Below are 22,130 nucleotides of genomic sequence, written 5' to 3'. Positions count from 1 at the left end.
GAATGCAAATTTCCTATCATTTTTCTCTGCACAAAGGAATGTGCCTTTATGAACTACATATTATTGCATTTTAGTCACCTGTATTCAGCTACTGTTTGTAAAAGCAGAAACGGGCATTCCTGTTTCCAGAGGTCTGGGGTGGAGATGACCTTTAGAAACCACTTTGAGCCAGACTCCAGTGAGGTTCTTCCTCAATCATCAGTCAAAATGTTTTACTTCCTGAAGATCGTATTGATGTGATTTAGAAGTGCTTTTGGTACATTTGATACGAAATTGCTCTTATTGTTATTTCTTTAGACAAGAGTAGTGAAGAAGCAGACAGTACGAAGGAAGAAGCAGCTAGAATGGAAAAGGAATACGAAATCTCAAAGGATTCTACAAAAAATGAAGAACAAAATGCAGCAGGGAACAGTGAAGAGCCCAGAGGTACAAAATAGCCATTGCTTTTGCTACATATGTACGCTCCAAGTGATTGGAATCTTTTCCTATCTTTGGTATTGTTTTTCCATTGTGTTAGCATAAATATCTTCAGTTTATAGTTACTGGGAGTCAGCACGCAACAGCTTGATTCGGAAATGTACTCGCTTACTTTTAAATATATGAAACTACATCCCTTGCTGAGTAAGGCCATAATCTTTCACAGAATTCATAGCCCCTTTTGAGAGCAACATGAAATGCGTTTTGACACAGTAGTGCAGAGACATTTTGCTTCTTTGCATCTGTGGCTTTTCAGTGAAATCAGATCATCAGGATATTCGATATTCTGAGTAAGCCCATTGATTTCTCTAGTTTGCGTTAGAACAAGCTGGTACTGAAAGGTACTGAAAAGTTCCGCAAAGTGAAACAATTTGCATTACTCACTGCCAGAGGTTAAGGGTCATCAGCAATTAATCTGTTTTACACAACTTGGAAAACCTATTACAGTAAGTTAGTGTCTCAACAAGCAAACTTAGAACAGTAGTAGCTTTATTGTCCTAGCTGCCTCAGCACGACACATAATGCCACGTGCTGTGCCACATTAGACTGTACTGGCTGAAGTCGCTCTGTCCACGGGGTGCAAATCAGCTGGTACATCTCAAAACAAATCTGCAGAGGACACTGTGCCTCCTTACACTGCACTTCAGAGCCTGCGTCCCAAAGACCAAAGACAAGCGCCACTATACTTTTAACTAATCTTGTATAACCAAGCATTTCTGGGGTGTCCAGCACAGCCCTCAGATATTTAAATACAACTTTTTGTCTCTCTCAGCTTGTACTAGAAGTAAATCTTAGAAGTGGCTGGTGTGTAAACTTATAAGACAAGAGTGGGTTCATTCTAGGTCTGTGTGTGGGTGAAGAACTTACTGAGGGAAAGGAAAGTTGGAGAAATTAGTTTGGCAAGTGACGGTTACAGTATAGTGCTTCAGGCTCAGCCACGTCTTTTGGTAGAGCGAGTTCCATAGTCTAGCTGCATCTCCAGAGTAAGTTCTCCCTCCTGCACACAAAAACCTCCTTCTTCATCAGCAGTTTATTGACAAGACTTGATGGACTTTCTTAGGAAGTGATGTATAGGCAGGAGATTTGTCAGGTATGGATGCTGAACTTTTGAAGGAGGATGTTTGTTGGGGCAGAAACCTTTCAGTGGGTTCTTACTGCTAAGGATTCAGCATAAGCACCTATGTTCTGTAGTTGGTTGGTTTAAAAAAATTGCTTATAATCTATTTTGCACTGATGCTGTTTTATGCTCGTACTTTTTTTGGATGCATGTGTTTTCCCTGCAAAATGCTTGGTAAGGAATTGCAGTAATCGAGGCTACGGTAGATTGTAATTCATTGGTCACCTGCTTCAGTCCTGTGGGCAGCACAGGCGTGTAAACTATCAGCCACTCACGGATAGAAGGTGGCATTTTTTCCAGCAGTGGTTATTTGAGCATAGAAGAGGAAAATAGCTCAAGATGGCCGTCTAATTTCACAGTAAAGAAAAACTGTCTCAATACCTGTGGGAAGTGATAAATAACATATTTTGCTTGTCTATTGAAGATCTGTCTGTTCAGTTTGGTTCAGGTTATTTTCCTTTACCTTCAGAAAAATGTTCAGCCCAATAGCTTTTTAGAAATTTAAATTGGATCAGTATTTAGTTCTTTGTCTCATCATGCAATGCCCTTTGCTCTTTCACAGAGTAGCTTACTATAAAGCTAACTCTGCACTCCCAGCTCAAAAATTACAGTATCCACTTACTAATGGGACCAGACATGCATAGTTGGCAGTAGTAGCCTTCTACATGCTAATCACACTAGGGGTTTTTTTTCCTGACAAATGTAAGAACATTACATCAATAAAGCTCCAGCCAAGTTAAGAATTCAAAATCCATTAGCTGCAATATTTCCTTAGGGGCCTTATTAGGTAATCTTTGAACTAATTCTGTCCCGTGTGCTTTCTGGTCCAAAACCAGCCATCACTTTAAAATTTCAGTTATTACAAAGGGTTATCGTGGTGGTTTTAATACATCCTTTTTCTCAGTAAATGTAAGTAGCTGTATTTCAGCTTGTATTTCCAAAATATCACGATCTTAGATTTGCTGTATGCTGTTAGTACTACTGAATGGAGGGGTTTTCCCACACTTTGTATATGAGATACTCAAAGCTCTCAGTCTTATTTAAAGCATTCCTTGCTGTCTTAACAGCTTCATCTTTGCTGAACAATTATTATGATCAAAAAGCTACAGGTTGCCTTTAATCCACGTATGCAGTATCTGCAGATACCATCAAAAGTTACATATACAGATCAAAAAAGCCATGGTCCTAAGTTTGTGGATGACTAATCTTGCACAGACAAAACCTGCTAGCCATCTGTGGGAATTTTGCCTGACTAAAGTTGACAGGACTCAGCTTTTAAACAGAAACTAAGAATAGTTTTAATCTGCCTTCGCTATGACCAACTTCACTCAGTTAAGCAAGCTGCATCAATCATTGATGTAAGTGCATGCCTGATTTCTCCCTCATCCTTTCCTCTAGGGAAAGCTGAGGCATATTTGGAAGCAATCAGGAAGAACATAGAATGGCTAAAAAACCACAACAAACAAGGTAACAAAGAAGGTATGAAGTAAAAAGCCTTGACATTGGGGTGGGCACCACATATATTACAAAGCATGTAATTTAAATTGTGTGGTATAACTTAGCATTATGTTATAAGTGAAGTAATAGTAATGCGAAACTGTGCTTGTCTAGATTATAGTGATAATTAGTGATGTTAGAGTTAAATAATACAGGTCATGTAAAAGTTAAATCAATGAATGAAAATAGTAAACTAAGGCAAATGCACGTAAACTGGCTCACACAGGCGTTGGCCACAAAACACACAGTGACTAACCAGGTAGAAGTTAGTCATGTGCTGTCCAGATAGTCACGGTGGTCTGCGCATCACCAGGTAATAGTATGTCAGTTTTGTCTAGTGCTTCATTTCTTAGTTCAACATACCTTTTAATTATGATTTTATACGTGAGGTAAATGTATTTTAAATGTCTGGATGTGTCTAGAAAAGCTCCGTGCATCTGGCTAGCACTGTGTGTGCCATCACAAATAGCAGTGAGTTTTGTTTCATAACCATAAATAGTTAAGATACAAACTTATGTCACTAGCACTGTGATATATTGGATTACAGCCCAAATCAACTCTAATGACTTGTAGCTCTCACGCAAAGCTGTGTAGAAGGGGAGCAGCGACTGAAGCAGCTGCACAGGGTATGCTCACCATCTGCCCCACCGTTTGACTCGTCCTCGGAGGCAGGGCTGTCTGAGAGCTGGAGGGAGGGAGCTAACAGCAGCAGGATTTCTAGCTTATTTTTCACGGATCTTTATTTATCCATATCATGTTTGCCCTCGAGATCTTACATAAAACCAGCCTCCTAGCCCTTCTCTCTGCCATTGCTGGGTCTCCTGCCGTCATCCGCTCTGTAAGTGAAGGTTCCTAGCCGAGAGATCCATCCCTGGGGTATGACTGGCGCCTGGCGAGAAGGTTCCTTCTTGCACCAGCCAAGCAGAGGGGGGATCTGAGATGAGATTAGCCCTGGGTAATCTAGCCACCCTCTCTGTGAGTTGAAGTGTATATGAATTACATTTCAGAGATGAGTGCATGCCTACAGCCCAACACATTCATTTTCCTATATAGAAACTCCGTAATAGGAAGGACTTTTTTTTTTTCATTTTTTCCCCTCTTAAAATCGTTTCCGCACACTGGCAGCGATGGCAGCTAGCAACAGACATACATATTTGCTCAGGAGTTTTCCTGCCAATTCTAATAATTTTTTCTGTTTATCAGTGTTATAGCAATTAGACCACAGTCACGTGTGATTATTTCTCTGTCTCACACATACTGACTGGGCAGCCCCTTGCTCCTCCTCATAGGAACCTTTCCTCCGCACTACTGCAGTCTGAAAATGGCTGTGACTGCAGATCAATAGCATTTTATCTGCCCGTGGATGCATTAAGATGTACGCTTTCTGTGTAGATGAATTCTCATTTGCACTAAAATATCTTTATTGTCCTCTGGCAATGGAAATGGGCCTTGAAGTGAGTGTAAGTTACGACAAAATTAGAATAGTGTTCTTGCTCTTCTGATACATTATCTTTATCGTGCCTTTCCATACTTTTTATTTTTGTAAAATGCTAATTCAGGTCTCCTGGGATGATGTTAAAGCAAGTGCAGTCGGGGTAAGCTTATCTAACCATGAATGCATTGCGCTGTGTTTCTTCAGTACAAGATTAGGCGATAGTGATGTGCTCATCAGTCCTTTCTCCGCTTCCAGCCAGCACCCGGGAGCTAGCAGAAAAGTGATTCACAAAGTAATTTGTGTATTAAAATGGCCAGTCTTTTCCACCCCTATTCATGGAGTGGTTTACTCACCGAATATACTTGAAGAGGTTTAGGTTTTCTTCAGGCAAATGTTTGTAGATCGTTAACTTTGTATGATTTTCAGTAGAAATTATTATTCATTCAGTGACTAATGACCCTGGAAATGTTAATTGCATTCTCCCAGTTTAAAAATATCAATTGCCTATTAAGGAGGCAGGAAAACTTGAGCGGTCTGGGTGATTTAAAGAGAAACATGTCAAAAGCCTAGATTTTGGCCTGATTGGCTTTTGTGTCCAAAGTTTGTTTTGCATACACACAATATATAGGCTCTGTGGGCCTATCCCGAGTCTCTCCCAGACCTGGCTTGATCTTTGAAACCAACGCTCTTTAAGACCAGCTCCTCTCCCGTGTCACTTAACATCGCTCCCAGCAGTAGACGTCGGCTGCCGGGTATTCTATTGCGTTTAGTCTCCAGAGAACATAACCCTGAGTCGTTCAACTAATACACGCAAATAGCCTGTTCGGATTTTTCACAAAATACTTAGGTAGTTTATAGTTTCGTAACACTACCAGTGGCCATTTAGGAATGGAAGTAAATTCTATAATTAATTGCAATGGCAAATGGCTTGATTTGAATATGCAACTAAGACCTCACTTCATTTACTGTAGCAGTTTCACAGCTCAATGTAATGCTGCAGCTGGCGCGGTGAATATAAGCCAAAGCTGATTTTTCTAATTACTTGCCCAAATTAATAGGTTGTAAGTAAGTATTAGAAATTAACAGTTATCAATTTCTAGGAAAAAAATCAAATTACATTGCCATGAGATATACAAATTAGCCAGAATTATAGTATCTTATATGCAACTAAGACCTCACTTCATTTACTGTAGCAGTTTCACAGCTCAATGTAATGCTGCAGCTGGCGCGGTGAATATAAGCCAAAGCTGATTTTTCTAATTACTTGCCCAAATTAATAGGTTGTAAGTAAGTATTAGAAATTAACAGTTATCAATTTCTAGGAAAAAAATCAAATTACATTGCCATGAGATATACAAATTAGCCAGAATTGGATAGTATCTTAATGGCTGTAAACTCATTCAGAATGTTTAGTAATTAAACCTTCACATCTCCACGTAATGATCTTATGGTTGTAAATACTATTCTAGAAGAAAAATAAGCTCAGGAATTTTAATGTGAATAATGTGGATATTATATTATTTTGGTGTTTGTTGTGCCATTCATTTCCATTCCGTGGTATTTTTCACTGGAGAGTCTCATTCTCTCGACATGAATGAAATCTCACAACCTTATTATTAAATTGCTAGGTACTGTTTGTCCCTATTACTCAGCTAGGATGGAGAGACAAGCAGGTTACATTCTCTTAAGTAATGCTGGTAGCAGACCAGACATGAAATCCCGGACTCAGTACAGGAAATAGAAAAATTCCTATTAACTCAGATATGGAGAGGAGTGGGGAGTTTTGAACGTCAGTTTTCTGTATTACTCACTTGAAATGGCCTTATACTGTTACAAAAATGATTGCAAGCATTAATTTGCTTCTTAATGTCTTTCTATTTCTATCCAATTTTGGTCACTCAACCATAAAAAGACGAAAGTCATTATTGTCTCTTTTGTTAAGAATGTACAGTTTGAGAGAAGGTCCTTCCACTTGTTGCTGTATGGTGATAATCATTGGAGTACATTACAAAATCAGTATTAATATATTCTGAAGGTTCTGTCTGTGGGATAAGTAATTTATACTGAAAAATTCAGGATGTGTCTGTATTTGTGAAAGATAATAATTCCTTTAACTCAGTAGGAACCCTTAAGACGCTGACGTTTTCCAGACTACTAACTTGTGATTCTAACAAATTCAGCTTTACATTTTATGCAGTAAATTACATCACTGAAACGTGTATTGTGTTTGTGTGTGAATACACTGGATCTGTTGCCAGAGTTACGACTACACAACAGGTTACCTCTTTATGTTACCTGAAAGTAGAATTCTTTTCATGGAAAACAGTGATGTTTTCCAGCATAGGAAAAGTCTGTTTCATGTATGTGGTGTGAATCACGCTGCTCAGATGCAGCCGTCCGTGGGAGAAGGAGAACGTGTCTTTCAGCACTGTACCGCAGGTTGACGTACAAAGATTGTCAAAGACTACTTTGACACTAACGCTGTCAGAAAGACTACTCACTGCCGTATTTTTCATGTCAGAATATTACGTCCTGTATCAAGGTAAATAATTGTATTATTTCGATTTATTTTCAGGAAGGTGCTTTCTTGAATTTTCACTACAGGTGTTTGGAGTAAGTGGGAATTTTACTGGGATTTCAGTAGGAAACAGTCAATTCAATATTTTCTTTTGAATCCGTGACAGTTGTGAAAATAATAGGGTTTTAACAACAGCTTTTGCACGCAGACTGGACCATCAACTCTCTGGACCGGAAAATATTCTTACTTTAGCATTTGCCAGCAGGCAATCAGGAGCAAGAGATGATTCTTCCTCTTGAACAGTAAAAGCACCATGACATGTAAAAAGACTTTGCGCGGGTGTTTGGGATTTTTTAAATCGTTTTCACAGGTTGCACTTGTAGTGACTTCCCTTCATGTTGGGTAAATTGCGTTTGTTGGATAAACTTCACAATGACATTGTTTCTTAGGTGAAGCGGTACAATGGCAATGACTCATTGTGCAAATGAATTCTTGTTTTTCAGACTACGATCTGTCAAAGCTGAGGGATTTCATTGATCAGCAAGCTGATGCTTATGTGGACAAGGGCATCCTGGACAAGGAAGAGGCTGATGTAATTAAACGCATATATGGCAGCCTGTAAAAAGCTCGTGGCTGCCAAACGTGTAGAAAACTCATATAGCTTCCCCCACTCCTGGCTCAATGACTTATGATCTGTTATTTTGAGGGTATCATTAGAAATGCTCTGTTTACGTTGTACTGACAACTTTCTAGGCAGAAATGAAGAGCTGTAGTGCTCCGTACACCGACTGCATACTGTGTGTTCCTACACTCGCAAATCAACCCCGAACGCCAAATTCTGACACTGAATCTCTATTTGACAGGGTAAATATTGATGTAATGTTCTCTTCCATTTATTATTTGTATTCGGTTTCCTTCTGTAGATAAACCAGTCATTTCTGATGGAAAGTTCTTTTAATGCTACATCTTTTTGCTCTCACTCCACTAGCTTTCTATAGATGCAACTATGTAAAGGGCATTATTAGAAAATAGTTCATAGTTCTCTAAATAAAATATTTGAAAATAATTTACCTATTAAAGTTTTCATTAATCTTAATATGAATTTATATCCAGAAATCTTGTTTTTAAATCCTAATGCCTTTTTCTTTTTCTTGACCCTTTTTTATTCCTTTACGTAGTATTCTGTAACCTGGACTACAGCGTCCTGAGCTAACTGATCCGTCTTTGGCACTACAGCTGCCTTTCATATTACAGAGCTGTATCCTCCCCATCGTTGCTTCATTCAGCATGTGTAAACACTCTCTTTGGTGCACCATTCGATGATTGTGCATGCATCATTAGTTGAATTCCTGATGTGAGTAGCCTGATAACGTGTAAATAGCCATTACTTTCTTTAAAGAAAAAAAAAAAGGAAAGCAACTCAAGTCATTTTGCATGGGAAGGGGAGTTTGCGAGGAGAGATGGTTTTAGGAACATGGGTCCTGCTTTTCAGAGAGACTTAAACAGCCTATCATATCAGCATCTCCGAGTATCAAGGCTGTGGTGTGTTTACTGACTTCTGATCTGTGTTGAGCAGTATTGTTTTGGAAAACTATTTTTTGGGCATATATATGCTATCATTAGCCAAGAATTTGGTACCTCCTAGGGAATGAAAAAAGAAAACAAAAATGTTGCCCTCCTTCTTCCTCAACTGACAGTTTTCAAAGAATGGTTTATGAGATCTTTTATATTTAAGTGAATGGATAATTTTCTGATCAAGAACTTCATGAAGGAAGATTAAAGGTAAAGAAGTTTTTAGAAAAGTAAATTTTAAACCAAGTTCCAGAAGATGTAAGTCCTGAGACTTAGCCCCAGCGGCAGTCGTTTGTCTAAATGAACTCCAGGAAAGCCCTGTTCTCTTTACCTACAGGTTCTTCATCGATAATTGAGGTTATCCCTGCTCTGATGTTTTTTAAAAAACTCGTGATACTTCTGAGATTGATAGGGTCAAAAAATGTTAGCTGATGCAGAGGTTGGCATCTGCCGGCCAGCGAAGGCAGATGCTGACTTGCAGCGCTGCCTGCGCAGCACAATGTTCTGTAAACGTTAAACGGGCAGATCGTTTCCTTCCTTATTTTCTCAGCCCAGCTGGGAGATGAGGAGGAGGAGAAGCAATGTTTCTCAGCCAACTGAAGTCAACTTTGGAACCCCTGCAAAACATAAATTATCAACAGAACATTACTGGTAGCAAATATTAAATGGCTGTGATAGCAATGAGGTGTAACAGCATATCTATTTGAAAACTGATGGTACATAAGCCAACGAATGCTTTCTAGCAGACAAAAAGTGTGTTGCAGCCTGCTCGTAGACATCCTGATAGGGATCGTTGCATTGCAGTACCAGTCACTAGTGCTGGTATTTATTTTAAGATAAAAACCGTATCCAGAAATGTAGTCAATGTAACCTTCCCGTTTGAAAAATGGTCCCTTAGAAAGGCTGCAGAAAGCAATTAGGAAAAAAGAATTCCTGTTACTTTGAATCAGTGTGTTTGTTCTCATCTAAACCCCCTTAGCTTTTTTATGATGATGATTTGCTAATGTTCCCAAAGAACAGAGTTTCTTCTTGTCCCTGTAGATCTCGGTTGTTTTCTGCAACGGCTTGTGACGTACTTTCTTATGTGAATGTCGCACTGGAAGAGTGTGCTTTTGGATTTATGAAAGAAACCAGGAGAGCGGTAACGAACCATAGAGCTCTACAGCTGGGGAAGTGGTAGCGATCTAGGATCTGCACTTACAAAACGAAAGGACAAACTTTCCTTCCCCAAGGGCTACTTCAAAAAAAAAAGCAAACTTTCTTCTCCCGTCAACATAATGAGTAGTACAATAATATTTTTACTTTTCACTGGAAGTTAGGTTCTTACTTTGGCCTCTCGGGAGTCTGTGCAGGAGTCTGGTACTCATGGAGAGCTGTCGTCATCTAGCGACCCGTGATTATGAACAGTTTGTGTCCACAAAAAGGCTAGTACAATATTTTTTAACCTCTCAGTTTTGCAAAGTTTATAACTTCAACAAAGCATAGATGACATCATTTAGAAAAAAAAAGTCCAAACAATGGGTATGACCCGATTCTAGTTCAGAGTACGCATGTTCTTGGACCTGTTCCGTGCTTACCCTGCTGCTGTGCATCACTTGGGGTACATACGTAGAGCGATTAGACCAACCTGAGGGCTAGCTGAGAACAGAGCAAGGCCTCTGACGGGCAGATGAGCAATCTCAGCTGCGTTCGCCAAACTAGGTTCACCTCCTACCCTGCCCAAGCCCATTAAACTTGTCATCTGAAGGCTTCAAATACTGGTTCCATTGCTGGTCCGTCAAATGAACATCGTCCCCTTCAGAACTAGAGAGTAAAAACACAGCCAGCCGGATGAATCACCCTGCATTTCCAAAAGGCTGTTACGTACACTAAATAAAATCAAACCGAGTGACGTGAGCGTCAGCCTGCACCACAGATCAGTCCTTATTTTGAAGGGAGCACTTGGGGCACATTAGCACTGGACATCCGCTGCTAGCGTGTTTAGTACATACTTCGTAAAGCATATCCTGTCAGTGCTTTCCTTTTTCCCGGCGACAAAGGTATTTTCAACACCTCCGCATCTCTGCTTCTAAACTGACAAAAATCGGTTTCTATGTTGTTTGTATCTATCTCTGCTGGACCCTTCGGAAACCCTTCACTCCCTAAATGACCCCTGAAAATGTAACAAGTACAATCGATACGGTATTCACCTTTTCAGCTTTTCTATTAGGCTCTTGTTTCTGATACTGTACTTTATTAAACACTTTACTACAAGCTACAGTAGTACCAGGCTGCTTTTGTGTGTTAAAGGCAACGCCTCTTTTCTATCCACTGCCCAGCTTTTTGAGGACGTCCTGCACCGCGGAGCAACAGGAGTTCACCGCGATGGCTGCAGGAAGGGGGATGCCCCTCTGAGAACGTCGGACGCAACTACAGCACCTGCTGGCTGCGTGAGCTGGATTCACAGGGGTTTAGCAGCCTCCAGGCGCGTTGGAATGAGTCCCAAATGAAAACTTCCTATCGGCTGCGTCCTGCATTTCATATAGCAAGATCCTAGCCCAAGTCCTGCCCCGGTTTTGACTTTTCAAGCTTTGACTGAATTAGTATGTAAAAACAAAACTACAGACGTGCAGGTTTCCCACCACAGAATAGCTGCAAAACATGGAATTTTACCTGCACTGTTTCACTTCTGCCTGAAATTGCCCCACTCCAACCCTAAACCACACCTTGTAGGACCAGTATAAATATATAAACAAAGAGTGAAGTTACAAGTGTAGGAAGGCTAAAGGCGGAGCGAGAAGCAAAATATACAGGATAATGTATAAACAATATATAAAATACACAGGAAAAACTGTCATTTTACTGAGTAATAATACGACAATGTGGATGAAGATATGAAAACATTAGTTATTTCAGAGTCCCAAAAACCCCTTTTTTACAGAGTAGGAAAACTCCCATCTTTAATTACTCCGTGTATGTTACAGATAGACTATTTCCAGGCACCATTTTCTCTCATCTGCGCGGTTTTCCTCGGGGTTGAGCAGACCCAGGGTACATCGGGCGGCTGCTGGGAGGCGGGGGCGGCCAGCCGCCCCGCTCAGGGGTGCAGCCCAGCCGCGCAGCAGCGGCGCGGGGTCACAGGACCTCACACCAACGAAGGGGTGCGAGAAACTTGCAGAGGCACGCTAAAGCGGTTTCTAAAAATATTTCACCTGTACCTAAAAAAATGGGTGTTCGGTCCCTGTATTTGCCCCAGGGATTACGAAACACCGCATCTGTCTACCCGAAAACCAGGAACAGGCATGAATTAAACAGAACGAAACGTAACTGTTCGCCCACGTTGCAATAGGCTGCCGGGACAGAGAACCCCCTTTAATCGGAGCTCAGGCAAAAGCCAGGTTGCCCGCAGCTGCTGCCCCGCTGAGGAGACCCAGCCGCCCCCGGGGGCTCTGCCAGGGCCCAGCTGTGCCCGGGGGCTCGCCAGCCCCCAGGGCCGCCTGGGAGGCCCTGCGGCCGTAAAGAGCAGCCTCCCCCCAGGGCCGGGGGAGAGTGGTTGCTGCAGGTTTTGGTGAATAGGGCTGGGAGAGCCAGGGAAGATGGAGTGGAAGCAAAAGCGAAGGCCCCCTCTGCCCTGGTGCTGCGGAGTGTGCCCTTGGGGCGCTGTGACGAGTGTCTGCGTAGCAGGCAAGGAGTGGAGACCTGCTCTGGGGCCGCGGCCAGCAAGGCAGGGCCTCTTGCAGGCAGCCTGCGTTGCGGTTAACGGCCACGTTGGAACCCTCCCCGTGGGAAGACGCTTGTGTGGAACAGATGGGTTAGGTGTCTCTGCAGGGTTACACTCACGGTTTTGCAACGGATGCCACGTTGAGCGCTGGTGCGGTGGGGTTTCCAGAGATGCTGTGGGTCGATCGGGGTGCTGCTGGCCCGAGCTGTGGGGCTGGGCTGAAATCTGCCCGCGTCTGAGGGGAAGGGCGTGCGGCGGTGGGTCTCTGCCCAACCACATCTCCAGGCTGGCACAGCTGCTTCTTCCCTTGCACTTCTGTACGGCTTTCTCAGTCAGGAAAAGTAGATGTAAACGGTGTCACCCATCTTCCGTTGCTTGTCCTGAAGGTCCTCCAGCCCACAGGCACGGCAGCGCTCTTGGGAAGGATGGAGTGAAATGCGGCTCTGCCAGCAGCTTGGTCAGCGTCGTGCGGCTGCCAGGAGGTGTGCCCGCTGTGCAAGGAAAGCTGCGCTGCTCGCCTGCTCAGCAAAGCACCCTGGTCCTGCGTGTGCTGGATAGGTGAGGGTATTACAATAGCAGGTCTTCGGTAGAAAAGGATTAAATTTTTCTGTAGTATTGTAAAATATAACTGGGCTTGAAGCTAGGGTCACCTTTGGCAACGTAGTTTATTCTGGCTCTGGTAACATCCTACTGAAATTAACTATCCTGTAAGGAATAGATACAAATCCCAATTTAAGAAAGATGCAAGACCTAAAACCAATTCACCGGCCTCTTCAAGAAAAATCAATGCTTCCTTCTGTTCACTCTAAGCTTTCCCTGTTATTGTTAATTTGTGTGCCACCGCAGACCTCCTCTTTAGGACCAGAGCTAGAGATGATTTGAATGAGCCTGCCTGGTCTGAGTTCCTGCAAGCTCTAGGGGAATACCAATTCCTGTCTAGCTTTGAATTTTTATTTCTAGTTTTAGTAAATTAGTGTAACTTTCTATATTGCTTCCATCTTAACGAACTGCAGAAAGTTTTTGCTTTGCGGGAGCAATAAACTCTATAAATGAGCTGATACATAGGAAAAAGCATCTTATTGAACACTTGAGGAAAAATTGTAGGATGCTTAACAAGAATTTGCTAATACATGAACTTCAGGGCAAAGAGGGAATGCAGGCTGCACTCGGCCTTCCCGAGCTTCAGGTGGGCTCCACGTGCAGGCTTGAGTACTGGCATCTCTTCTCAGAACAGTGAAGGCTTACCAGCGTGGCTCTTATCAATCCTAATACTGTTTCCTTGACCGCACAACTAGATCAAATAGTTCTTACAGGTCTCATTGAGGAGAGTGAGCTAGATGGTAAAGGTAAAGGACATTATTTGCCCTGAAATTAGCATTTAATAGCTCATGTAACTAGACAAAGCATTCTTCGCAAAAACCAGACTAGAACCGAGCTGACTTCATTATGAACAGACACATCGGTATTTTTGTATTTATTAAATTAAAACCACACAAAATATAACTGCACACAAGAACACACATCTGATATTCCAACGTCGTATCTCACAAAGAAAAATCTCTTGCTGTAACTCTTCGCTTTTATTAGCAGAAATCCAGTTTGCAAACAGTTGTTTAACCATAAAGGCTTTAACTAACCAAAACAAGTCGAATTCCCCTTTCTAGGAATACATCATAACCACGCACAGACACGCACACAGAGCCCGGGGCTAGTTCCGCAGCCCTGAAGTAGACAAAACTTCCACAGCAAACTCGCCTGTGTTTGCAGAATAAGTAAATTTCTATTATTTTCACAGTTTGTCATTTACAAGCAAACTTATGTAATATTTTTAAATACTTAAAACAAATTTCACTTTAACAAGTATTTACAAAATCTTTACTAAAGATCAACATCCTGCATAAAGGTGACCTCAAGGATATATTGTTGCTACCATGCTACAGTTTGCACAGAAGGGGTATTAAAGGCCATTGCTAGTTTTGGAAGGCTTAAACCCTTTGTTGATATAGCATAAGGACATTAGCCTACGGAAGGCAGAAGAGGTCATAATTTCAGTGCAATTACCCATTCATGACTTGTTTTAAGTACATCGAGACGATGAGTCCAAAAGACTTGGTTTTTTGAATTATTGACCATTTAGTTCTTTAAGAACTGATTTCACGGAAAGTTTTCAGGCCATCACATCTGTCTTCTACTGGTGATACGAAGAAGCTGCATAGGGACCTTCCTCATTCTCCTCCTCTCTAAAAAGAAAATGATCATAATCATCAGATCAGGCACACGCCATGTCTCAACAGTAAAACTGCAATGCAAATGCTGATAAAGTTTTCCTAATGGATCAAAATAGCTAAGACTGGCATTGCCTAACAGGAATACTACCTGCAGTACGTTACTGTTCATTATACATCTCTGGAGTTCTCGTTATGTGGTTTCAAGAACAGAACGCTGTGTAAGTTCAACAACATCAGAACGTATTTCGAGTTTAATGAACTATTCCTGACACTACAGTGCCAAATCAATAAGAAATACTGCAAAGGACAAACAAGTGGAAGGCATGCTGGAGTTCCAGGACCGTTGCTTTCAACTCCTTCTTTTAAAAAAGCAAGCTTAGTCGTAGGTTTGTTTCAGCCTTTTGAAAAGGCAGGGGGTGCAGATGGACCAAATGAGGCGAGAACAGGAGCAGTCCATCATAGCTGTAGCTGGATCTGTGTCTTGACGCTGCAAGGATACTCGCTCCTTGAGGTGTACTTCGTGTACTTCAGGTGCATCAATCAGCATTGAGACTGATCACTTGGATTTTCTTAGGAGAAAATGGCTGCCCACAAGTGCTGTTGTTATTGCAATGACTGGATAAACTGAAGTAGTGTTGCTATTAAAAAATCCTCCGGAAAAATCAGTCTGCCTACTCTTTGCTTGACAATATTGCCTTTATAAAAAAAGGGGTTATGTAAACCTGTTGCAGTGCAGCATCCAGTACTAATTCAAGCATCCAGTACTAATTCAAGCATGCTAAGTTCTCTGAAGATCATTGTTTTCTACTACTGCAGCTTCAAAATTATGTTCCTGAGAGCTTATTCTTAAAGCTGCTTCCAATGTTAGTGTTTTGGTGAGAACAGAGACTTAACAGTTGCTACACTCTGAGCTTCAAAGGATTTCCAGTTATTTTTAATACTGTATGTGCCTCCATACAAAGGTACAGTTATTCCAATAGTCTAATAGTGGTATAAGGTAAAAACTATGTATTTCAATACTATTCCAAACCCCAATCATGCAGACTTTTCCCTGCTAACTTCTAAACATGATTATTTATCTATAATTTAAATTTCATGTAACCCCCCCAGAACAGAATCAGAGGAAAGAACCCTACAAACTAACCAAGCAGCTGAGTAACTTGCACTCATTTTCCCAGCCCTTCCCTGTTCTTGGGTAGTCCAGCAAAATTATCTCCTTAAGCCAAAGACGTGATATTGCTTTTGCCTTGAAACAATCTTGTCAAAAAAATGAAACCTCAAAAAAACAGGTTTTGGATGAAACTGGTAGTTATTGCAGGGACGTGTGGTTACAGTAGTACTGAAAACAGCTTTTAGCCTTTCTTACAAGTACTACATCTATCTACATTAGTGATGCTACAGACCCAGTGCCAAGCATGACTCTTAAGATACGGATGATCTGTGCATATTTAAGTAGTATCTTTCCTTAGATCATCAATCCTGCATTGCAAAACTGCCACAGAATACTATAATTTGCAGATGCTGTTCCTAATACCTGGCATGACAGTAAAGTAAGGGAGCAAACAATTCACGTTTAGTTGAATAAGCACTAGAGCACTTTTGATCTATAGTCTCAAGACAATACATTTTAAAACTTTTTTCAGAATTGAAACCTATCAACATACCAAGCTTGTAAGATTGGACTGCAGGACTGTAAAATTCAACCATAACTACTTGGCTGAAGCTAAGTATTTCAAAAAGTATATTCTGAAGCTCTGATATATGCCCTTCTGGGGCAATGGGTTTCTAGCCACATATGCCCAGAACACAGCTGCAAATAGCAATCTCCTGCTAGTTTGTGAGGATGGAGGAGAACTTCTGTTTTCAGAGCTTAGACTGTCCGGTAGGGGAGAAGCTTACTTTCTATGCTGTACTCTGAAAACTACTTTGTACTTCTTAGTTTTGTTATGTTTCCCCTTTTAGGAGAATAAAATGCGGCAGAGTTACAGCAAAAAGACCTTCCTTCTAATCAGAGGCTGTCAGAATTGGCCTTTCACTCTTTTTTCTTGAAAGCCTTAATATAGGAATGACATCCATCATGACATGGCAACAGCCAACCACCAGACTGAAATTAGCTGCGGTTGATTATGGTGGATAGTAGGGGTGAATATGGAGAATGGAAGAGTTGCAATAGTGATGTTGTATCAGCAGATCTTCGGACATCAAAGTAACAAAACAGCTAGTCTAAGCTGTTCGTCTCCAATTCCCTTGCGAAATACGCATTTGGGCTATGGGCTCTTACGTGGCAGTTGTCAGCAGAGGGCAGAAGACTGGCACTTGAGTCACAGCCAGCTTTGAGGGGTTTCTGTTCGTGGCAGGGACGTAAGAGCCACGTAGTAGGTCATTACGCTTGAACCTAAGCAAAGCAGTGACTGCCTGTAATGTGCAAAACAAATTTCTGACCACGGCTGAGGCATGCTGTAGCTGGCAGTAAGGGCTGGCAAGAACAGCTCCTAAACCTTCTGTCCCAGGCTGCGGTACTAGGCTATGTGATGAGGTCTACAACACATTACTCCAAACCAAGGTAACGGCCAGGAAATGTTACTAATGTAGATCTTCAGAAGTGTACGTAGCAAGTACAAGTCTGTTCTGATGGCTTAAAAACAAGCCAAGGTTTATACAAAACAAAATTACACAGTAGTAGCTCCAGCCCGTGGCCCACAAGCAACACGACAGTGCGTGTATGTTTAATGACCAAACAATTTTCTTCACTTTCAAGATGCTTAAGATAGCAAAGTGGTAAGTCAGTGCAACATTCTCCTTCCGGCAAAGGGAAAGGAACAGCACAGCATTACAATGCTTCGTAGTGCTGTCTCTTCCCGTTTGCTGTTGCCACTTTGCCCAGCAGGTTACAGGAGCTGAAAGACATCTACTGCAAGCTATCATATGCATCAGGCCTCAATAAAAAATGCTAATAACCACTTCTGTAAGACCAAGCACATCTGAGTGTGAACAAGTAAACGCGAATCTGATGCTTGGATGCTTCTAGAATCCACAATTAAACCAGGCAGCAGTCTGAGTTAATAGCTTTTGGAAGTCTGAAAACAGGATTCTCCACAGGCAGCCTCCTTTATTGAGGTATCTGTTTTCTTAGCTGACAGCCAATGATGGTGAGCAATTATTGGGCAAATTAACTCAATTAGTTATCAGTTTCAAATGCTTCAACACCCTACTCTGTCCTAGGTTCAGGTCGAGGCAACTGAGCAGATGACAATATATGGCTTAGTGGTGGACTTGGCAGTGTTAGGTTTACGGTTGGTAAACTGATGATCTTAAAGGCCTTTTCCAACCTAAATGATTCTATGGTTCTGTTCCAGTGCTGCACACCAGTTAATTATATTGGCTCGTATAAGCAACAGTGATTAGAGTGGCTCTATTCAATTACAAGGTTTTCAAAGTGAGTCACTAAAAGGCAAATGCAGAAAGATGTGACCTGTCCCAGAAGCACAGTGTATGGCCCTAGTGTTCTAGCCTACCTTCCCACAGTACCACCCTAAAATATTAAGGACTCTATAAAGACCTTGCATTAGACCTCTGGTGTTCAACTGTCTGATACAAAAAGCATCACTAAACTTAATTTCCATTTCGGCATACTGAAACGTGCATAACAGCATTTTGGGCAAGATGAAGCACTACTGTATTTTCTCAAACTATTACAAGTTGCTTTTCTTCCATGTGTGGATAAAACTAATACTGGGTATTCTTCCCTAACATGCAAAAATGTGAGTTAGCGACATATGCTGCAAACAACTATACTAATACTTTCGCGTTCCTTTTGGCCTATTATAAAAATATTGCTCAAAAAGAAAAACAGGTCTTATTGCCTTAAGCTGCTCACCTAGAGCTGCATCCTGGGTAAATATGCCTGACTGGGGGACTCATTAACCAGTGATGTCTTCCTCAGTGAAACTCTCTAGTAAAAGTAGTATTACATGCAGATCTAGCCATATGCTTACATAAACTCTAATAGTGAAAGGCAGCCGGCACAAACCGAGTGGATCACATTCTATAATCTTTAATGCTCATCTACTTGCATGGCTATTAAAGTTTAATAACTAGTCTAAATCTGCACCTATGTGCTCAATTTTTCTACCTAACAACAAGAGGCTTTAGCTGGGAAGAAGCTGGCTTTAGAGATTAATATACTTTATTCCTTTGAGAGCACTTAAAGGGGTGACTTCAAGAGTTACGATTAAACACTGTAATTCACCTTAAGCTGTCTTTGTAGCACAAGGCAGTTTCTGACTATGAAACTGCCTGTACAGTTTGATCAGAATCAGTGCATGTATATGCACGCATTCTTGGCAACTTTAAGGGAGACCAAAGTAAAGAGCAACTTAAGAGATGTCGTGATTCTCTCCATCTGTCAAATCAGGCTCACGGGTATGGTGAGAAGTTATGACTCTTCAAGTTCTGGAACTGATAGTCTGCTTCTGCTTGCAGTTTTCTTAGTTCCAATGTCCCTTTTGGTGGTAGTAGATGTAACTCTAGGCGCTCCTTTCTTACTCTCAAACAGGCACTTAAGTAAACTGCAGTGCTGGTGCATGTCACTCTAAACAGGCCTTGACAAGGCAATCTGAATACAGAAGGCCAGAGTAGCTGGAAACAGCGCTCTTAATCTCATAAATAGCTTTCACTCTAAAATTGAAAATTTGCATATTCATGAGGCTGGTTTACTATCATGATGGCTGTCCAATTTTCAGGGCCTCCTGCTCCAAGCAAGGGACAAGAAAGGTATAGGCAGGAGGGAGAACAGGTGCCTCCTGGGGAGCTGCTGGAGCTGAGTAAGGAATGTTGCCACCTTCCAGTGCGGGCCCAGAAATACCATTGATGGTACGTAGCTGAGAAGTATCTCCAGGGCTTTCGGCAACGGTCTCCCTCTACTCCTGCTCTCTGCAAGGAGTAAACATTCACTTTGGTCCTCTGGCACTTCCTCTCAGGCTGTAAAGGGGTGAACACAGTTGGAGAAGATAAGGCAAGGACGGCTTTCGTGAGCCATGGCTGAAAGCCAGAGGTGGTGGGGTGGAAGGTGACATTATGAAGACTTTATCAGACAGACAGGAAGCTTTTCTCTTCAGAAGCTTTAGATAACATCCTGCTCAGCAGATAGCCTGCAGCTCTGTACTTCATGCTTTCTGTAGCATCATGACCAATAAAAATCTGTGCTCCATGCATAATTAACAAAACTACCCTCTAAATCTGAACAGGAGGTGGGAAAGTTACTCATCCTCCTGTATCCATTATTCCTTGTGAGGAAATTTGGTACCAGGCCCTCATTTCCCAAGTTGTAACTTAAGCAATATAGGAAATGGATATTAGTAGTAGCAGTGTACTATTTGTGCAGTGTCACTCTCACTGTACTGGCTCTGCTCACAGTGCAGCAAGGTCTAAGTGAATTTCCTTCTGTAAATTAGCATGTTATTTTGTTGAAAGGATGTTAAAATAATTGTCTTCCTCTTGCAGGGACTGTGGTTTCCTGTCACCCAGCTTAACTGCTGGGTCAACACCTACTCTAATCTGTCTTAGATACATATGTCTAATGATCTGAGAGTCAGCAGCGGCACATTTTGATAGATGCTACGTGGTTTCAAATATAACAATGCAAGTGAATGAGTTTGAAGAGAGAAGGATCTGAGTTCCAACAACTGTTTTTTCTCTTTCATGTAATCAATTCAAAAGAAAATAATGGACAAGTGTGTTAACAAGATGTGAAAGCGTTCCGGCCTTCCCTGAGACTGTAACTCTGAACCAGTGTCCCTCTGGCAACGGAGAGTTGTATGTGGAGTGCAATAGGTAATGAATTACCTTAAGCTGTCTTATGGGCTATCTCTCCAAATGAGGCTTGTCCAATTGCTAAATGCAATATACTGCTCCCCCTCAAATTTTTGTCTATTGAACAAAGATTTTAAGTTGCTGAAACAATCCCTTAACTTATTGAAGAAATGATGGGACTCATGCTCAATAGATTTGGATTTCTTAACATGGAAAGTATATTGCTTGCACCCAAAATCAGAGTATGTGAAGTGAGCCAGGATGATGGAAGAAGTTTTGCATTAAACAAATTTGCCAAAGCAAAGTATGTATCTGCAGGCATAACCTCTCTCCAGCTCTCTGGTAAGAGAAGCGATACCAGTCCCCTGCAGCCATACCTTTTGTTGTCATGAGAAAGGCCACCTCGGCATCACCCACTGAGGCAATTTCTGCAGAGAATAAACAGGCCAGACAACCAGCCCAAGAGACTGCTTGTGAACAAGCTGAGGAAGCTTCGTCCCGAGGACATGGGAAAACAAACACTACTGAAGTCCATTCTTGCTCTAAGTCTTTCTGTACTCTCCATGGGATGCCTACATATGTGAGGGGATAATCACTGTGGCAGAGGTCAAAAGGTACTGCTTTTTCTAGGAGTAAAGTGTGTGGGAGCTCCTGGCTGCAGAAGAAATCTGAAGAAAAGACAGAAGTCTACGTAGGTGGATCCACAACGGGAGGGACTGCACAGGGAAAGGAGATTAGATAGCTTAACTGAAACTGCAACATGGAGAATATTTACACAATTATGAGGCAATTTGGGACAGAAGAAAAACACAATCATGCCTTGCTGTACACAGTCAGCTTCCTCATAGGCCTTGGCTTAGTACTCTACTGAAAACTATGGGTTTGCTTAAATAGTTGCCCACTTACATAGCAAGACATCTTGGAGAATACTGGCCTTCTAGCTTTCATGGAATATTACTGCTATTCTACAAACAACGTATTGTGAGGCACCCTTTATCACTGCCGTATCAAGGCATCTGCTAACGGTGTGCTCTGAATGTATCTGGTGCATGATAATAGCATAGACTTACTGTTGACAAATTAAAACTACAGCTGCTGTCTGAGATACCACACAAAGAGGGTTAGGCTTAGACTAAAAAGCCTTCAGGATGAGATTAAGACGCTTAATACTAAAAAAGGCATTTACCTGACATTGTCATCTTTTAGTTTTCTGGCTGCTTGTTTGGATAACTTAATCTGCAAGTCCAATCTCTGTAGGAAATCTCTGGCAGATAGTTCTTCTGGTGCAGTGGGCTGATTGTCAGGCTCTTGAGGACTGGGAGAAGAACTGCTTTCTTCCTGAACTGTCACTAGTCCTTCATCACAAGAAGGGGAGCTGTCAACAGTTTCATTCTCGGGAGACTCCAGTGAATTAAGTCCATTGAACAGTAATGGTTTCTCTGATATAACAGGAATATTCAGGGTTTTCCTCAGAAATATACAGTCATTAGTGAACAGTTTATTTGCCCTCTTTATTTGTTCCATCTGAAAAAGATAAGAAAAATGTAAGTTATTAGGTTTTGGCAAAGTATAAAGTACTAACTTTAAGTAGTACAGTAATCTTTAGTTACAATAAATCTATACCTCCTTTGCAGCTGCAATGACTTCAGGTAAGGATTTTTTTGCATTCAAACTGATTTCAGAGTGTATGTTCTGTCTTAGCCTTGTTAACTCAACACCCGAGCTTCTTCCTTTTATGCAGACTTGACTCCAAAATATTGGTCTTTCTAAAGTCT

At 41.5% G+C, this 22,130-nt stretch overlaps 2 protein-coding genes across 2 annotated transcripts in view; one reads left to right on the top strand and one right to left on the bottom strand.

Moving 5' to 3' along the window:
* The window catches only part of SCG3 (secretogranin III), a 30,456-nt gene extending 22,346 nt beyond the window's left edge, over positions 1–8,110 (top strand). The window contains exons 12-14 of the mRNA XM_009276602.1: positions 298–426; positions 2,993–3,073; positions 7,548–8,110. Of these exons, the coding sequence (XP_009274877.1) occupies positions 298–426; positions 2,993–3,073; positions 7,548–7,666 (329 nt within the window). The 3' untranslated portion in view covers positions 7,667–8,110. The remainder of the gene's footprint in view (positions 1–297; positions 427–2,992; positions 3,074–7,547) is intronic.
* Positions 8,111–13,776: 5,666 nt separating this feature from the next.
* On the bottom strand, positions 13,777–21,879 carry LYSMD2 (LysM domain containing 2). Its single transcript, XM_009276474.1, has 2 exons — positions 21,542–21,879; positions 13,777–14,556 (listed from the first exon to the last, which is right to left on the bottom strand). Exons 1-2 carry the CDS (start codon positions 21,877–21,879, stop codon positions 14,505–14,507), a joined length of 390 nt encoding a protein of 129 aa, XP_009274749.1. The 3' UTR covers positions 13,777–14,504.
* Positions 21,880–22,130: the final 251 nt, after the last annotated feature.

The sequence above is a fragment of the Aptenodytes forsteri genome, unplaced genomic scaffold, assembly GCF_000699145.1.
Source record: "Aptenodytes forsteri isolate BGI_AS27 unplaced genomic scaffold, ASM69914v1 Scaffold1, whole genome shotgun sequence".
Taxonomy (NCBI): Eukaryota; Metazoa; Chordata; class Aves; order Sphenisciformes; family Spheniscidae; genus Aptenodytes; species Aptenodytes forsteri.
This window is presented reverse-complemented; position numbering and strand designations above follow the sequence as displayed.

Bases quoted from the DNA above. Each gene is read 5' to 3' on its own strand.
- LYSMD2 (XM_009276474.1), bottom strand. From the start codon at position 21,879: ATGGAACAAATAAAGAGGGCAAATAAACTGTTCACTAATGACTGTATA. The intron at 14,557-21,541 runs GTAAATGCCTTT...TTTTCTTTTTAG, and splicing joins CTAAAAGATGACAATGTCAG to AGAGGAGGAGAATGAGGAAG.